The sequence below is a fragment of the Onychostruthus taczanowskii genome, unplaced genomic scaffold (genome assembly GCF_017590055.1).
Source record: "Onychostruthus taczanowskii isolate IOZ18803 unplaced genomic scaffold, ASM1759005v1 scaffold91, whole genome shotgun sequence".
NCBI lineage: Eukaryota > Metazoa > Chordata > Aves > Passeriformes > Passeridae > Onychostruthus > Onychostruthus taczanowskii.
The window spans coordinates 691391-709421 of NW_024507105.1; the positions used below are offsets into that span (position 1 = coordinate 691391).

Sequence of the window (18031 nt, forward strand, 5' to 3'; positions counted from 1 at the left end):
GGAGCGCCCGCGTCTCTCGGGGTGCTGGTCCGAGGGCTCCGTCCTGAGCCAGCCCGGCCCCGCGCTGGGTTGGGCCGGTGGTTCCCGAGTCCCCGTTCCCAGTGTCGGGGCAGCACGGGCCAGGTCCTGTCCCCGTCCCTGAGGGGTCCGTGCTGATGGTGCTCCCCACATAGGTTCAGCCACGACATCACAAAATCGCAGGATCGTGTGGGTTGAGAAAGACCTCCCTGATCATCGGGTCCAACCTGTGAGCACCTTGTCAATGGGCCAGAGCGCTGAGTGCTGCGTCCATCTCCGGGCATGGGGACTGCCACCTCCCTGGGCAGCCCCTTCCAATGTTTAACAACCCATTCTGTGAAGAAATTCCTCGTGATGTCCTCATATCCAGGAGTAAAACTGGCCTACCGGCTTGTAAGTACAAGGCAAATATTTTGCCAGTTACATCTTGGATGTGTTTGAAAGTGTGACATCTGGCACACAGAGCTTTGGCAAAAGAATGAAATAAAGATGCACAAGTAAACCTCAATTTATTAAATATACTGGCCTATCAATAGCCACCTGCAGCTAGCAGAGGCCCTCCTTCTCCAAATCCTTCTGTGGGCTTGCTGAATCAGCCATAACAGTGCCCCGATGCACACACACCTACACACGCACTCTGCCCTCCCTCTTGCTCTGTTCAGTGCTTTGCACTTGCACTCGGGCCTGAAGGTCAGAGCCTGATGTGCTGCCAAACACACGTGGGCAGGGGCTGTATCTTCATGTGAGAACCAAAGCTGTGTGTGGAGCAGGAGGGCTCAGCCTGCCTCCTTCCCCTCTTTCTCTGCACTTCTGAAAGGTGTAGTTACAAATCTGTTAGTTGGCAGCAAATCTGCAGGTGTTTTGTATTCAGGGTGTGAGCAGGCAAAGCTTTCTTCAATGCTTCACCTGAGACAAATAACAAATTTTAACTGCAGAGCAGTGCTGTCCTCTGGGACGGCCGCCTGGTTTCCTAACCACGTCCATCCAAGTAATTTTGCCAGACAAAAGGAGGGTGTGAGTAGCATGACAGTGAAGTGCCTCCTCCTCTGAAGGCCTTTGGCCTCACTTGCTGATGGTGATGATGGTGGTGTGTGTACTGTGTCTGGGGCTCCAAGGAAGGAGCCTTTCAAGGAGCACAGTCCCTATTCACCCTCCTGCTGATCTCATGCACTGCAGATAACTCCTCCCGGGGATGAAAGCTGGCTCCATCTGTCTCTCCCATTCCCCGGGCCACAGAACTGACATCCAGACCTTCTTTGGTATGAGAATGTGTCTTATCACAGCCTGAGGAGATACAGGCTCTCCGGAGCGTGGGGGCTCCTTGTGCCTCTCCTCAGAGTCCCCTGGAATTCATGTAAAACATCCAAACTGTAAAAGGTCAGTGTTTGCTGTTGTCTTTGGACATCTGGATTTACAGAGGCTCCTCAGTCCTCCAGTGCAGTTCTGCCTGTGGGTCACTCACTGGACCCACAGATGCTTTTATAAATGTCCATGGGACTAAAGCTGCTCTCTCTGTGGAATCCTCAACTTTTCCAGAGGGGGAGGGAGGCAGCCTTGCCAGGGGAAGAGGCAAGGAGGCACAAGCAGAGGTACAGACATACATACTGTGCCTGTTCAAGTGCATCATTCCAACCTGCTTTGCTACAAACCAGCTCTGCTTTATCTTAAAGAGACCCAACAGGTCCCTAAAGTAAAGTGTGGCTGGCTCTTCCCTCGGGGGGGGGGCTTCAAGGCTGGATATTTCACATGGAAAACCTTTTTCTTGCAGTTGAAGTAAAGTGTGGCTGGCTCTTCCCTCAGGGTGGGGCTTCAAGGCTGGATATTTCACATGGAAAACCTTTTTCTTGCAGTTCTGTCATTTCCCGTTGCTTGCTTTCTGTCTGTCTCTTTGCAGGTCTCACTTTGGTTTTAATTTAGTGTTACTCTTTTCACCATGGAAGCTGGGGGCTCAAACACAAGGCCTGTGCTGTGCACAGAGGGAGAGTGCAGCCTCTTGGCTTGCAGGGCAGGGATGTCACAGCTGTAGCAGGAATATCCTGGCTGGTAGGGATCTCGAGGCTATACAGGAGTATCATGGCTACAGCAGGAATATCGTGGCTATAGCAGGGATATCACAGCTCCAGGGCCCCAGTCCCTGCTGTGGATTTCCTCTGTGAGCTGAGGCAGGTCCCCACCTCCCCTCTGCTCTGTTCCTCTCTGCCACAGCACGTTCTGCTGCAGGAGTCAGTGCCACAGCAGTGACAAGGACAAACCCTGGAGCCAGTGTGCAGCAAGCAGGGTCCCTTCTGGCCCTGTCACCGCGGTCCTCTAGGAGGTTAAAGCACAGATAGTACATTAAAAACACGAGGTGCCCAGATCCTGCCCAATGGAAGCTGTAGGAATAGCACAAAGAGGAGCTCAAATCTAATCTTGCATCTATAAACAGCTTATGTTGCTTTTTATGAGCAGTTGAATCAAACAGTGGGAATTGAAAGCAGCTGTTACTCAGTCACTGCACAGGAACGAGCGAGTGGCAGCTGAAGTCAACACATCAGAGCAAAGTGCCTTCGATTTCTAGTCAAAGACAGAGTCAGGACGTTGGAATAAGGAACAAATCAAAGGAAAGTGTTTTCTGCTCCCAGGTGTTCTGCTGATGGGAAGGCTGAGTTATGTGTCATGAATTATTCACCGCTTGTGGTGATGCTCTGAAGATTGCTTTGCAGGTAGGAAGAGGGAGAGAGTCACCAGCTTGTATCACGCAGCCCCCAGACAGCTCCTGGCTGGAGCACACCATCTGCCTGGAGAAGAACCATCCAGGGATCCCATCCTGGCTGGGCTCCATTCCTGGCAGGACACTACCCACACCCCGTGGGGCATCACCCCATGCCATGAGGGTGGACCTGGCCCAGAAATACCTGTTCTTGCCCCATTTTTCTTCTCCCTTGCTGATTCAGCAGGAGTCAATTTTCTGAAAACCTTCGAAACTAGACTTTAGGATATCTCGTTGATACAGAACAAAGAATGTTTTTCATGTTTTTCTGATGTTTTGGGGTTTTTAAGGGCCTTTCCTAATGGGGACAAGCAGTGCATTGATGAATGAGAGGTGCCTGTGGGTCGCTCTGTGACAGGGACAGTGGCAGGGCCAGCAGGTCCCTCTTTGCTCCATAGTGCTGTTCAGCCTGGACCTGGAGGGAATGCTCGTGGGACAGTGTGATGAAGAATGGATGGCCTACAGTTTTGGAAAAGGATTGGTTTTAGGGCAGAGAGGAAATTAAGAACCTCCCAAAACCAAAGGGTGTGTACTTGATGCAGCCTGCCCCTTGTGCTCTCCTGACTCCAGGTCTGCATCAGCAAGAGGTGACCAGGCTGCAGCCCAGCTCCTGACCACGGCCAAAGGAGGGGTGATGATCCTCACTTACAAGTCTGAACTTTTCCTTTGCATCCCCTGCCTTTTCACCATAGAAATACCCTGTTACCTCTGAGAGCTGGTGGAGACTGAGGGGTCTCCTCCACCCACCTTGTCAATAGGTAGACCCAAGCCAAGGCAGACAAACCATTTAAGGGAGGAAGGAATGAACTTTAATAAGACAAATGTCACAGAGAAAACCTGAAAAGAGTAACTTGAGGTTTAAAACCTAGTTGCAGATATGTCACTGAGTACCAGGTTCAGGCACACACACGTGGTGCCCAACGATGGCTGAGGCAAAACATCCCAGGGAAAGGACATGCATGGAGGAATCTTGCTCTTCGTGGTGCTCAGGTGGATTCAAGCATTTCTGAGAGCCTGGGAGACAAGTGGGAGAGGTCTGAATGCAAAGAATCTTTGGGATGAGAGTATTCAGAATATTCTTTCTCAGATGAACCCAAAATGTCAAAAGATATAACTCAAGACCATTTAAAAAAGAGTTTTATATGCAAATAGTTATGTGAAGAATTAAATCTCCTGTCAGCGTTTGCCACCCAACCATCTATATTGCTGAGCTGATGAACAGGAACTGGAGAGAAATGGATTAAAATGAGATGAAAAGGATGCTGAACATTCAATGCTCAGACTTCTGTCTGTCTGGGTTTTAACCTTCTGATGTTTAAAGAGATTTCGGGAGGAGAGAGATTTTTAAATGTTTAATTTGTGTGTTTAGCGCTATCTGAAGGTCATTTTTACTTTTTTTTTTTTTTTCCCCTGGCCTCCTGCCTTTTACATAGCTGAGGGGTAGGAGAAATGTTTAAAAAGGTAAACAGATAATGAAATCATAAGAAATTGGTGGGGAAGCTGGGGCCAGGCAGAAATTTGGATTTTCTTTTCAATTGAGTAGATTTTAGAGGGACAATTCAGCCTCAAGGAAAACTCATCCCCTTAGCACTGTTTCTCTTTTCCTCAGGAAGATCTGAAGGAACATGAAAAATTTTAACAAACATCCATGGTACATTTTCCTTATTCTTTGTAACATTAATGGGAATGTTAATATTTCTCTGTTTGGAAATTTCCTCTCTAAGTACTAAATATTTTCTTAGCATCAAGTCATTCACTGATGCAGGTTTAAAAATATTGATTTCCACTGGCTGCTGTTGACCCCCTCAGCTTCTGGCAGGTTAGAAAACGTGGCACCATAAACCACCTCTTTCTTTCCAAGCAGAGACTCCACCCAATTACCCAGACCACAAAGGATCATCATAGCTGGGATGCTGTCCTGATAAATTTTAATTGGCAGGAGTTACAAGTGAAATTCTTTATCATGAACATAATTTTGTGCCTTCAGAGCTGGGATTATTCCTGTGGCATTAATCCACTGCAGGTTTGGGGTTTGGCTTCCCTGCCCCTGGCTGTTACTTGCAGGATTTCCAATTTTGGAGTGAGCAGCAGGAGATGCCACTGAACTCACCTGAAGTTTCTTGTTTCAGCCAGACATGATGTGCTTGACAAAAGCTGAGGAGAAATGAGAGCATGAGGGGTCAGGACATGCTTTGAGCTGGGAGGAGCAGGTGGAGAGGCAGCAGGGGGACCCCCAGCCCAGACCCCCCAGGAATGAAGGGGATGCTGTGCCAGGCTAATATTCCTATTTCTGTTCCCACTTTTTGCATGCCATCCCCCACCTGGCCAGAGTGATGCCAACCCTTGGAGATGAGCCAGTACCATTATCCCCATTTTTCTGAGGCCAAGAGAAATGGGTCCCCTCTTTTCCTCACTGGTCTCCAATTTTAGGGGTTCCTAAATTTAACCACCTCCTGTTCCAAGTTTTCACCCTCTTGGAGCAGCGAGTGATCCAGGTCTCCAAATGTTCCCAATTAGCCTCTGCTGGGAAAGATGCTGGCTTTGTTTATTTTCAATAGATTGCAACAAAACAGTGCCAAAACTGTGGATAAAACAGCCCTGAACTCCTTGGAAACATGCTCCCTTCAGCTGCTTTTCCTGGAAATCACTGGCACAACCACCTTGTTCCCACCCCAGCTGACAAGCCTCAGTGCTTTTTTGGAAAGGCTTTGGAGGCTGGTCCACACCTCCCTTCCAGTGATCACCGGTGTCACAGAATCATGGAATCATTAAGATTAGAAAAGACCATTAAAAACATCAAGTCCAACCAGAGCCCTTGCAGAGGATGCATTTTGCACCCTAAGACAAGACAGCCGTGTCTGAGATGGCCCCAACAGGAATCTCCTGCCCTTACCTTCATAGTTGATACAGCCATTGGCATCTTCCTGCCCTGCCATGAGCTGCTCCACCTCGCTTTCTGTCATCTTCTCTCCTGGAACAGGAGGATGGAGAGGTGAGGGGAAGGGTTTTCAGCCTGACACGACCTGCCCTTCTTCCAGATAACCAGAGACACCAGAGGGAGGAGAAGGGGATTAGAGAAGAGCTGTGTGCCACAACTGGGGAATGCTGGTGGGAGATGGTGGAGAGAGGACCACACTGCAACAGCTGTCTGATTACTGAGGCTGTCCTGTAGTCTCCATCTTGCCTGGGTCATGCACGAAGCTGTGGCATGAGGTGGAAATGGCCACACATTCAGGACTAATGACTCCTAAAAGAGCTTGTGAGCAGCAGAGTGAAAAGAACCTCTGATATGTGAGACCAGCCAGCTACTTGAGCCACTTGCCCAGAAAGAGCTCGGGGCCCATGCCTTGCTCCCCCGAGGTCAGCCATACCCAGCGTGACCAGCACATGGCGCAGCTCGGCCCCCATGACCATCCCGTTGCCCTCCTTGTCGAAGACACGCAGCCCTTCCACAAAGTCCTCAAAGGTGCCCTGCTCCTTGTTGCGGGTGAAGTGCTGCAGGATGGGGAGGAAGGTCTCAAAGTCCAGCATCTTTGTGTTCATTTCTGGAAGAGGAGGAGATGGGGTCAGAGACGAACCCTCATGGGGCTGAATTCAGCCTCTGAGGGTCTCCTGATTAACTGTCTTGGTCTCTTTTCCATCAGAGTGCAGGGGAGAAGCCCCGTGAGGAGGCAGAACTATTGTATTAGACTCGAAATTGGAAGATCCATATGAGGAATGAAGTATTAACATCAGGGGACTGCACAGAGACCCCTGATACCAGCCCAAAACTAAACCATCAGGTGGGTCATCTGTCACCACAGTAATGTGGCCGCACTGGGACTGGTCTGGTTATACCAGTTTGCACCAGTTCAGGATAGAGTCTGCTAAGCATCACTTGCCACCATTCCTGTGTGAGGACTGCCTATCCCATATGTCATCATCCACAGTATGGGGAAGGGGAGTGAAGGAATTACACAGGAATGAAGCCTGTCTGCATAATTTCCTTCACCTTTCAGGGTTCTTCCTACAGAGAATGTAACCCTCTACTTGCTGACAGGGAGTACAGGAATTGCTTGTCCCACCCTGTCCCCAGCTTGCTGTCACCTTCTGGTTTGGGCTTGCCCAGCACCTTGAGGACCTCTGCGTTGGTGGGGTTGTGGCCGAGCGCCCGGAGGACGTCCCCGCACTGTCCGTAGCTGATCTGCATCGTCCCCGCAGGCGTCCGGTCAAACAGCCCGAAGGCTTCTCTGAACTCTGCGGGGAAGAAGAGCTCGGAGTGGCCCCGTTCCCACTCCAGGGAAGCCCGTCGTGCCTGGCAGGCAGGGAAGGGACCCACACGTGCCTGTCGTGCCCTTGGAATGTGTCGCAGCCCCGAGTGAGCTTGCGCAATGCAGGCTGAGGTTTGCCAGACTCCTTAGATGAGTCACTTGGCTGCTCGAGCAGGTTTTGTCACCTCTGCAGAGCTGGCTGGGTGACCTGCTGGATCCCTGCACTCTCAGCAGCTGGCTTTGCTGCAGGACATCCATACTTATCGTCCTTTTTCACTCGGATCTCCACTCTCTGGGGCTGTCCCTGTGTCGCCAGAGGCTGTTCCTCCCACCAGACTCCCTGGCTTTGACCCAGGCTGCATCTCACACCATGAATGAAAAATACCTTTTCCCTGCCAGGCTCTGGATCCTGCTGGCCTTTCCCCCAGGAGGCGATTTAATGTGTGTGGCCTCAGCTCTTATGTCTGTGCTGAAAACTACCAGGAAAAAGGATTCCCCATTTCTAAAGCCATCTCTGAGAGAAGCTGAACTAGGCACTTACCTTCAATCTGCTCTGCCGTGAATTCAATCTGTAAAGAGAAGGAAGCAAAGCTGGGCGTGAGATGTGAACTGCTGCTGGAGGGAGCAAAGGAACTCTCCCTCCACAGGCTAGGGGCAGGGGGTTGTATCCATGCCCTGTCCCATATCTATGCCATGTCTGGCTGTGCTGTGTCCCCAACTGCTTCTGCCCCAGCTGTGGAGCTGACATCCCTGTGGAGAGCACAGCTGGCAGCAGCGGGGTGGGTAGGCAGGAGGGATGCTCAGACCACAGTCAGGACTACTTTGGGTGGAAAGGATGTTATTTTAGGGCCTGATCCCAAGTTCAAGTGATTAAACAGCCTCCATGCTGAGCCTGCTCTTAATAACTCTCCTGCCACAGCTATGGCTTAAAAATGTAAGTATCCTGAGGAATCATGGAAAAAGTGAGGCCCTGTTGTGGAGCTGTTGGATAAAGGATGCTCTTATGTGGAGGAGGAAACACAGGCAACAAAATACTTCAGGATGGAGACAGTGGGTGGCAGAGAAGCTTTTTATTGCTCCTGAGGCCCCGACACGGGGTCTCAGCAGGAGCTGGGGGTTCGATTCTGCAGCTGCAGCTCTGGGAGCAGCGTCCTGGTTCCCTCCAGTGCGTGCTGGGCAGGGCTGGGTGGGCAACACTGAGACATCTCCCCAGCGAGGACAGCATCACTCCCAGCCTGCTGCATCCGCACAATCGGATAATTTCCCCTCCCAAGGCTGGCTTCCAGCCTGGCTAATGCCATTTGCAGAGCGCTTTTCATCGCCTGTGCCTGGCAGATGACAGGCACGGAGAAACACGGTGACGTCTTCATTCCTCACTCACCTTCACGCTCTTGGGATCGAAGGCAGGCTCCGAGCCTGGAGCTGCTTTGGCTGCTTCCTTCCTCGGGTCGGGTTTCTTGAGCGGCATCGCGCTGGGATTTGCGGAGGTGCGGGATGAGTCCTGCCGCCCAGCGAGGGGAAGCGAATGAACGGAGGGATGAAAGGCAAAGGCTGCTCCTTCCCTTATATACGGAGCCCAGTGCTCACCCTGGAGAGGCAGGCCAGCTGCTGGAGCAACTGCTACTTACTATAAAAGGAAGAAAACTCAAACGAGAGGGGCCCCAATTTGACAATTGCCCATTGTCATCGGCTCCTGGCTCCACTGAGCCACCAGCCGCCCCCCCCCCAGCTGTACAAGGGGGGACATGTCCCCCTCCAGCACCTGCACCGGGTGGGCTGCATGGGGGCTGCTTGCTAAGTGATCATTGAAACCTAAACGCAAAAGGCCATGGGGGACAGGCAAGAAAATAGCAACAGGATGGCTGATAAACCTGCCACGATACCCACGGCGAAACGCGCCTGTTTGCGGGCAGGCTGCGAGGGCCAGCACTGCAGAGCCCTTTTGAGACCAGGATTTACAAAGTGCTGCTTCAAAGGAGCTCACAACTCTCTGAACACTCCCTTGGCCTTGTGCTCGGGGTCTGCTTTGTCCCAGTCTCCCCCAAGGGCTGAGTTTTGGCCCTGGAAAAGACCAGTGTAGGTGCTCACCTCCCTCAGGGTGGCTAATGAGGAAATGGAAATGATAGCCAAAGCCACAAGTGAATTCATCGGTGCAAATCTTTCCCAGCTTTGCACCATCCATCCCAAGCACCTCCAAAACCTGCAGGGCAGATGGAATCTCCATTTGGCTCCTCTCCAGGTGCTGGGCAGGCTCTGGTGGGAGATGCTCCTGCTCTCACCCTCCTCTCCCAGCTGAGGACTCACAAAGGCACAGAACTCATTGAAGTTCAGCATCCCAGAAAATGGGGCTTGAGGGTTTTACTGAGACATTCTAAACCATCAACTTAGACAAGATGTGTGGGGCACCAGGGCAAAGGAAGAGTTACAGAGGTCATTCTGGAGGAGGGAGCAGCCACAAACTGCTGGGAATTCTCTGTGTGCCATCATCTCCTCATTGCTAGCAGAGACTGGGGGGCCAAGGGGGCTGGATGGGTGTCATTTGCAATCATTGCTTTCCAGAGCTCTCTAGAATATAATGAGTCATTTAGCAAAAAAACTCAACGTGTTTTGCTAAGTTTGAACTCAGAGCCTGGGTCAGGTGTCGCCTGGGAAATCAAGGGAATTAAATTGCCCCTGAGCTGCCTCCCCCTCAGCATCCATCAACTCCAAAATAACCTCATCTTAACTCCATCTTCACTCCCCAGCAGCTTCTGGGTCAGAAATTAGACCCAGCAGAGCCTTCAGAAAACGTTCATGGTGCAGTCTGACTGTTTGTCCCTTGCTCACCCTCGGTGCCCGTGCAGCATCCCGAGGAGCCTCTGGCAGAGCTGGTGTCACACCCACGCCATGGCTCGGGCAGTGGAGACAGGCAGCTGCAGACAATGTCCCCAGTCCCTCCTTGATTTTCAGCTGATGGCCACCGTGGGGCTTGTTTTGCTGTCTGATTCCATCAGCAGGAGCAGCAGCCCCTCCTGAGCCCTGTCCTTGGGATTTGTGGTGTTCCCTTGGCCTCCCCTCCCCCAGGAGCCCAGCAGGACTCTGACCCTTATCACGCAGTCACGGGGGCTTGTGGCTGGGACCAGAATGAGCTGCCTTGCCAGGAAAACCCCGAGGAAGGCTCCGGGGGCTCTGCTGCTCTGTGCAGGATTGGGGCACTCACAGAGGCAGCAAGAACTGTGTCTGGACAAGGATTATATGAGCCAGGGGAGGGGCCCAGGCTGGGAGTTGCTGTTCCAGGGATTTGGCACTGGGCTGTTGAATTCCAGCCTCATCCCACTAACGACAACCTGCCTGGGGAAAGAGGGCTCCCCTCTTTGTGCCCCGAGTGCCCAGGGGGACGCTCGGGCTGCTGGGGGTCACAGGGTGTTGGAACTGGCTGGGTGGTGGGAGCAAGCTGGGCATCAGCATGACCCTGAAAGGCAGGGGACAGCCCTGGGGCCATGCCAGGGACATGCAGGTGACAAGGGATGGTGACAGCTGCAGTGGGACCAGCTCTGACCTGATGGCCAGTGACGGTGTGGGACCCCATCCGGGTGGCTGCTCCCTCCACCCCCCTGCCCCAGGATGGAGCCTCCAGCCCCTCTCCCGAGGAGACTGAATGCAGACATGCCCTGAGGTCACTGTGGGTGCCTGGGCAAGCAGGACAGATCCACTGCCCCAGGATGGAGCCTCCTCTCCCGAGGAGACTGAATGCAGACATGCCCTGAGGTCACTGTGGGTGCCTGGGCGAGCAGGACAGATCCCAGCACATCTCCCCAAAACACATCCTAGCCCCTGGAGAGGGAAAAGGGTTAAACTGGCGTCTGTCTGAAAGACATCCCATTGCAAGAGCATCAGCTCGAGGTGCTGCTCACGTGCTTGCACCCTCTGCCTCCCTGCCTCCAGCCACCTCACTGGGATTTTCCCCACCTTCCTCCAGCTTCTTGGGACCAGTCTGGGGCTAGAAGGGACTTAGGAGCATGGGGGCAGTGGGGGAATGCTGTGACAGCTGAAAAATGAGCCACCGAGCAGTGAGAGAAGTTTCTGAAAAGAGAAGAGGAATCTGCCTTGAATGAAGAGGATTTTAGCACCTTGGGCTAAGCCAATAAACCTCTGCCATCCCCATCCGAACAGGAATTGTTTGCACACGCTCCCGGAGCTGCTTAAAGCAGGCAAGACACAAAGAGAGAATAGGATCAAGCATGGTGGGGGGAGAAACCCCCCTGCCTGGGGAGCCTGTGAGCAGATCCCTGTAGGGATCCCACAGGGACAGGGAGCTTGCCCAGCCCTGATCTCCCAGGGACGGGCTGTGCCCCCAGTGCCACCTCACCTCAGTGGGGCTGGCAGCCAGGAAGGTGCTCCCAGAAGATGCTCTGTCCTGCTGAACACGCCAGCCCTCTTCACCTCTGGCAGCGATTCTGGTCCCTGAAGTCCCCATCTGAGTGACACGGTGGCACCATGGAGGCATCTGGCCCTGTGGGAGCTATCATGGTGACTCTCCTCTGCTGCTGCCTCCTGAGCTCGGCGTGGGCTCTGGTAAGTCTGCGTGGCCCCGGGGCTCCTCTGGTCCTCTCCTTGCTTTAACGTGGTGTCACTGGCCCGGGCAGGGCTGGCTGTGCTCCCGACTCGCATCCCGCTCTGCAGAGCTGCTGGGCAGGACGGGAGAGCATCTCCACTCCTGCTAAAAGCTTTCCAGCAGCCATGGAGGCACTGCAGAGTGATGGCTTTTCCATTTCTTGGGCACATCCAGGGCAGGGTTCAGTGCCTCGGAGGCGTCGGGGGAGCAGAGCGGGCGGATTACGAGCAGTGCAGGAGGGGCTGGAGGGCAGAGCTGGGCACAGCCAGTGAGACTCCCACAGCCAGGCCCCCATCCTCCTGATGCACCCCCAGTATCCCACTCCTGCCCCACATCCCTGACCAGCCCCCCGTTCACCCACCCAGATGCTGCTTTGGGGAAGAGCATGGACAGGAGTCCTGGATCTCCTCTCTGGGGTCAGATTTGGCTGTGCTCACTGGAGGCAGTCTGGGGAAAGTGACCCTTCTGCATCCCAGCTCCTGTTCACTTTCAAAGCTGTGTCCTCGTCCTGGTTATAAAATCCTTCAAACATCTTAGCCCAAAACACCCCCAAAGACATTTGCACGTGTGGTGTGATGGGGAGGCTGAAGCTGCCGTGGGTTCACTCTCTGCTCCGGGCACGGGGCAGTGGCTGCTTTGCTGAGCCCTGGTCGGGCACTTTACCCAGGGGTTGCCAGACCTGGCCTGGAGAGCTCAGCATGGGCAACAGAGACACCCAGCACTGCTGGTGCTGGGTGACAGGGAGCTGGGCCAGGAGCTCGACAGGCCACTGATTTCTGCACAAAACCATGAGCAGAAATGACCACGGAGAGGGTGGGAAGGGGCTTGGGGTCAGCATCAGCCTTGGAAGAGGGAAAAATGAGAGCAGGAATGCAGGAAGAGCTTTTTTCTTCCCTGTGTTGTTGAATCTATCCAAAGCCACCCAAACCTGACTCTCCTGGAGAGGGCTGGGAGAGCATAGCCATGCCATGACTTGAGCCAAGGGGTTGTCACTTGGGTTTTGTCAGAGTAGGTTGATCCCGATGATGTTCTCACCAAAGAAGAGCAGATCTATCTCCTGGTGGAGGCCAAAGAAAAGTGTCAGAGGGACATAAAGGCCCAGCTGGAGAAGATCAAAGGTATTGTCCCTCTCCTGTGCTTGGATAAGCCATTCCTGGTGGAGCTGGTTACACTGTGGGGAATGCTGTCCTCTCTGTTGGGCTGGGATGGGGCTGAGGACACTCAGCTCCCAGGGCTTTGTGGAGCTCATGGCACCATCTGTGCTCTGGGTGCAGCCAGCACTGGCTCCAGCGTTTTCCAAACAGCTCCATGTACACCACAAATGAGAGCTGTGGAGGGGCCTTGCCCCATCTGGAAGAGGTGGGATGTGTCCCCTGGCCCCTGCAGCTTCTTCCTCTCTGCAGCCCAGGGGATCTGTGGCAGCGTTTTCCTCCCCCTGGTCCAGCACACACCTGGGGAAGTCAGAGGTTATGCTGAGGCCCTGACTGGAGATGTGAGATGTGTCTTTCCTCTTTGGCCAGACCCCAGCTGCCCTCCGGAGTGGGATGGGATCATCTGCTGGCCAAGGGGCTCCCCCAGCCAGGAGGTGTCAGTGCCTTGCCCCGACTACATCTACGACTTCAACCACAAAGGCAAGTCTTGTACCTGGACAGAGAGTGACCTCACCCTGGTGACAATCCACGGTGCAGGGACAAGTCTGGGCTTCCCATGGGTCCTTCTGCTACCACAGTGCTCGTTGCTGTTCCCAGGTCACGCCTACAGGTACTGCAGTGCCTATGGGACCTGGGCCATGGCTCTCAGCATCAACAAGACCTGGGCCAACTACACAGAGTGTGCCCTGCTCTTCTCCTCCGAGAGCCGGAGCCACCAGAAGGTGACCTTGTTTGTCAAAGGTGCTGGGAAAGGGGTGTGGATGGGGGCCAGGGGAGGATGAAGCAAAGGCCAGGGGAAGTGCTGGGGGCAGGGGCTCTTCCCTCTCTGCTCCTCAAACCAGCCCTGCTCCCTGTGTGCTCTGGCAGGGAGGTGGAGCTCAGTCCTTCTCTTCCAGGAGGTGTTTGACCGCCTGCACCTCATGTACACCGTGGGCTACTCCATCTCCCTGGCCTCCCTCATCGTTGCTGTCTGCATCCTCTCCTACTTCAAGTAAGGAGAGGCCAAAGACCCTCCTGTGTGGGAGAACAGGAACTCATCCCATCATCCACACACACACGAGCCTGGGGAGGGGGCAGCCCCCAAAGGAATGGGAACGACCCCAGACCCAACACAAACATCAGCCAACTTCCCAAAGCTCCAGTCATCCCCAGTGTGACCAGCTCCCGATCTCTCCACCCTGCTCTTGGACAGTGTGGACACCCCACTTGCTCCCAGATGTGGTTTCTGTGCCCAGACACCCCAGAGCCCACTCTGAGAGCCCCCATTCCCTGAGCCCAAGTGTGGTGAGTTGGTTGGGCAGCTGGGGTTTGGTTGGTGTCACATCCCTTCTCCGCAGGCGCCTGCACTGCACACGGAATTACATCCACGTGCACCTCTTCACCTCCTTCATCTGCCGGGCCCTCAGCATCTTCCTGAAGGACATGGTGCTCTACTCGGGCACGGCGCCCAGCGACGCCGACAGGATGCGGGAGGACGATTTCAGGGGTCCCTTGCCAGGACAACGGGGCCACCTGGCAAGTAGTGGATGGGGGGAAAGGGGGATTTAGGAGCCCTGATGCAGTGGGATGTGCTTGGGATCCTCCCAGGCTGGGGCTGTGCTGCTCAGGGGGAGGGGATGAAGGTCCACCTTTGGCTCTGCCCAGCTCCTCCCTGTCCTGGTGCCACACTAAAGACCAGAGCCAGAGTACCTTGGCCTGTGTACAGGGAATACCTGTCCTATGGGAAGGAGATGCTGGAATATCCCAGAGGAGATGCAGGTCTCTGCAAGAAGAACATGGGGCACAGCTGGGTTTTGATGACCAGAAAGCAAAAGCCACCAGGTTTTGCTTTTGGGGACCAGCCTGACACAGGCATCTCCATGTGCCCACAGGTTGGCTGCAAGTTGGTGGTGACTCTCTTCCTCTATTTTCTGGCCACCAACCACTACTGGATCCTGGTGGAAGGTCTCTACCTGCACAGCCTGATCTTCATGGCCTTCCTCTCCAACAAGAACTACCTGTGGGTGCTCATCATCATCGGCTGGGGTGAGCACAGACCCCAGCCCCAGCCAGGAGCTCTGGCACTGGCCATGGCTGAGCGGCACCAAGTGCCCAGGGAAGGGCAGTGGGATGCAGGAACTGGCTGGATCTGCAAAGGTGATGCTCCAACCCTGCTCCTCACTCTGTCCCTGCCCTTCTAGGTCTCCCTGCTGTGTTTGTGTCCATCTGGGCCAGCGTCAGGGCCTCGCTGGCAGATACACAGTATGTACACCCACCTTTGCCAGGGCCTTTGGGAGGGAAGAGTGGCTGCAAATGCCAGCCAAGTATCTGTGGGCATCAGAGCTTTTTGGAAATGAACATTTTCCAAAAAGAACAACAGGATGGAATAGACATTCAAGGCTTGTTCATAGAATTTTCAGTAATGCAGAGCTATAGTGGTTTTGTTCTGCGTTTGTGAGGACGGTGGATGTGGGTTTGCAGCATAAATTGATCAATAAACAGCACAAAGATGGATGCTAAAGGGCACATTTTGGAGCGAGGCATTTTAAAAGCAGAAAGGCCATCATATGAACAACGTGAGTTTGGGATGAGGTGGCCAAGGAACCCTCAGGAACATTAATGCTCATTTAAATCTGCTTTGCCCCACCATAATGGTTAGAAATGCTTGTAGCTACAGCTCAAGATTTACACAAAGCTCACCAAGGGGTTGGAGAGTGGGAGTTGGGGGTGTTGGGGTGGTTGGGGGTACAGGGAGCCATCCTTCCCAGTGGTGTCAGGTTTCTCCAAGGAGTTTTTGTACTGGTCTTCTCAGGTGCTGGGACCTCAGTGCAGGGAACATGAAGTGGATTTATCAGGTCCCCATCCTGGCTGCAGTTGTGGTAAGAATCCTGTGCATGAATCTCCCAATTCCTTTTGAGGAAAGAGGATTGATAGAGACCAGAGCTGCTCACTTGTGGTCGCTGGAGTTTTGTCCCAGCCACTCCAGCACCCAGGGAGAGCCCAGAGGGATCCAGGGGCTCTGGTCCCAACCACAGCACCACTGCCATGTCCCTGCCTGCACCTCACCCAGAGCTGCCTGTCATTGTCCCCAAGGGCTCCTTGGGCAGACCCCAGCTCACAGTGGGCCCCATCACCACAATGGGTGTCTCTTGGCAGGTGAACTTCTTCCTCTTCCTCAACATTGTCCGGGTGTTGGCCTCCAAGCTCTGGGAGACCACCACGGGCAAGCTGGACCCCCGGCAGCAGTACAGGCAAGTGCTGGCAGCACCACAGCCTCGTGTCCTGCCTGTTCAGCCAGGAGAGCTTCCTGAGGTTATGGAGGAGGAGCAGAGGAGTGGGAAGGGCTGGAGGAGTGAGGAAGGGTGGTAAGATAGCGGCAGCCAGCTCCTCTGGCAGCTCTGCTGGATTGAAGCCTGGCTCTGGAGTTCTGAGCTCTTTCTTCCTGCTCCCACCTCCAGCCTGGCCACTGTGGGGCTGGGGGCTGCCCTGCAGGCCCTGGAGAATGGCTCTGAGGTCTCTCCTTTCAGGAAGCTGCTCAAGTCCACGCTGGTGCTGATGCCGCTTTTCGGAGTCCACTACGTGGTGTTCATGGCCATGCCCTACACCGAGGTCTCCGGGCTCCTGTGGCAGATCCAGATGCACTACGAGATGCTCTTTAACTCCTCCCAGGTGGGTTGGCACTCCCAGCATTGAGGGATGTTCATCCAGGGAGGCTCGGGGACCTCAAACTCCACCTCTTTTGGTCTCTTGGCAGGGTTTCTTTGTGGCTTTTATCTACTGCTTTTGCAATGGGGAGGTAAGTGGGAAGAGTGAGGAGCTAAGCTCCCTGTTCCAGCCCCTTTAGAGTCAGGGGAGGCAAACTTGCAGCCCCGGGCTGTGATAACCAGAGCAAAAAGCTCAGATCCATCCCTCTCAGTAGGATTTGGAGGGAAAGAAGGAAAAGGAGAAGGGAAAGGGAGGGAAAAGGGAAGGGAAAAGGACAAGGTACAGCAAGGCTGTTTTGCTGTCCCTGGGCACAGCAGCCCCCTCTGCTCTCCCAGGTGCAGGCCGAGATCAAGAAGGCTCATTTCCGGAGGCTCCTGGCGCTGCACGTGGGGCAGCAGGCGCGCCCCGGGAGCTGCTGCTGCACCGGCCGGGGCTCCCAGGCCCCCCAAAGCTGCAGCACGAGCCTGGCGGGGCGGGGAGCGGGGGGCACCCGGGGGCTGCTGCTCCCGGCCCGGCCCCCCCTGCCCTGTCCCACGCAGGAGCTGAGCCACAGAGCCCGGGGGGAGCACACGGTGGATTTGACAGAGCTCACTCAGTGTCAGCCCAAGCCATACAAGGAGCTGGAGACCATGCTGTGAAGCAGAGGGTGGATTTCCCACCTGGGCATGCAGATGTGCTGATCCTCAGGCTTTGGGCTCTGCTTACACTGGCACGGAGAGCCAGGCCTGGGACAGCAGCCGGAACAACCCAGCTCCCTTTCCGCCGCAGCCAGGGTGCAAAGGGACCACGTACTCTCACTCCTCCTCCACCCCGGCCCAAAAACAAGCCATAAAACCTCATTCTCCTCCACGTGCAAGTGACTGACGTGATCCCTGTGCTTGCAAAGCCTTGAGTCTTCAGCAGGAGACACCGCCGTGCTCGCTCCTACCCCCACAGGTGGGAGGTGACTTCTCCAGGGCGGTCAAAGCCCATCCCATGAGCCCGGTCCTGCCTCGGACTCCCCCACCCCACACCAGCTCCGGCCGGGGGAGCACAGAGTGCCCGTGGGGCTGTTCTGCAGCCCACCCTGCCCTTCCTCGTCCTCTGCAGCTCGTGGATGGAGTGAACACCAACACACAACTACAAACTGGAGTGGGAGGCAGTGGGACAGGGTGGGATGAAGGAGGCAGGATGAATTTTATGCCTGGAAGGGTGCAGAGAACACTTGAATCCCCAACACTTCATCCATTACCACAAAGGCCCCTGCATGCAAGTGTCGTGGCCCTGTCATCTCATTGAAGGCTAAGAAGAGAATAAAGAGAGTCTGTCTGGCTTGTTTCCATCCTTGTATTCCAGCCTGGAGCCAGCAGTGGGGGAAAGGCTGGAACCCTGGCCCCGTTCCCAGCCAGGTCTGCTCTCCCTCTGCCCCTGCCATGGACAGGAGCCCCAGCATCCCCCTGCCCTGCACCTGCACTGCCTGGGAAAGCTCCTCACCCGAGGGAAAAGGCATTCCCAAGGAGCTGTGCAGATGGCAGATAAATTAAACAGCATGGTGGTGGTAGCATGGAGCATCTTCTTCCTACACAGCTCCTCAAGGCAGGAATTT

General features: G+C 54.5%; 2 protein-coding genes across 2 annotated transcripts; one reads left to right on the forward strand and one right to left on the reverse strand.

Moving 5' to 3' along the window:
* Positions 1–3580: 3580 nt before the first annotated feature.
* Positions 3581–11618, reverse strand: LOC121347631 (myosin light chain, embryonic). Its single transcript, XM_041426425.1, has 8 exons — positions 11366–11618; positions 8399–8644; positions 7559–7586; positions 6854–7003; positions 6139–6312; positions 5661–5738; positions 4878–4921; positions 3581–3781 (listed from the first exon to the last, which is right to left on the reverse strand). Exons 2-7 carry the CDS (start codon positions 8483–8485, stop codon positions 4893–4895), a joined length of 546 nt encoding a protein of 181 aa, XP_041282359.1. The 5' UTR covers positions 8486–8644; positions 11366–11618; the 3' UTR covers positions 3581–3781; positions 4878–4892.
* Positions 11494–17887, forward strand: LOC121347540 (parathyroid hormone/parathyroid hormone-related peptide receptor-like). Its single transcript, XM_041426253.1, has 13 exons — positions 11494–11571; positions 12624–12729; positions 13132–13242; positions 13360–13484; positions 13659–13753; positions 14100–14277; positions 14634–14787; positions 14943–15003; positions 15554–15620; positions 15898–15996; positions 16273–16410; positions 16496–16537; positions 16782–17887. Exons 1-13 carry the CDS (start codon positions 11494–11496, stop codon positions 17082–17084), a joined length of 1557 nt encoding a protein of 518 aa, XP_041282187.1. The 3' UTR covers positions 17085–17887.
* The last annotated feature ends 144 nt before the right edge of the window (positions 17888–18031 follow it).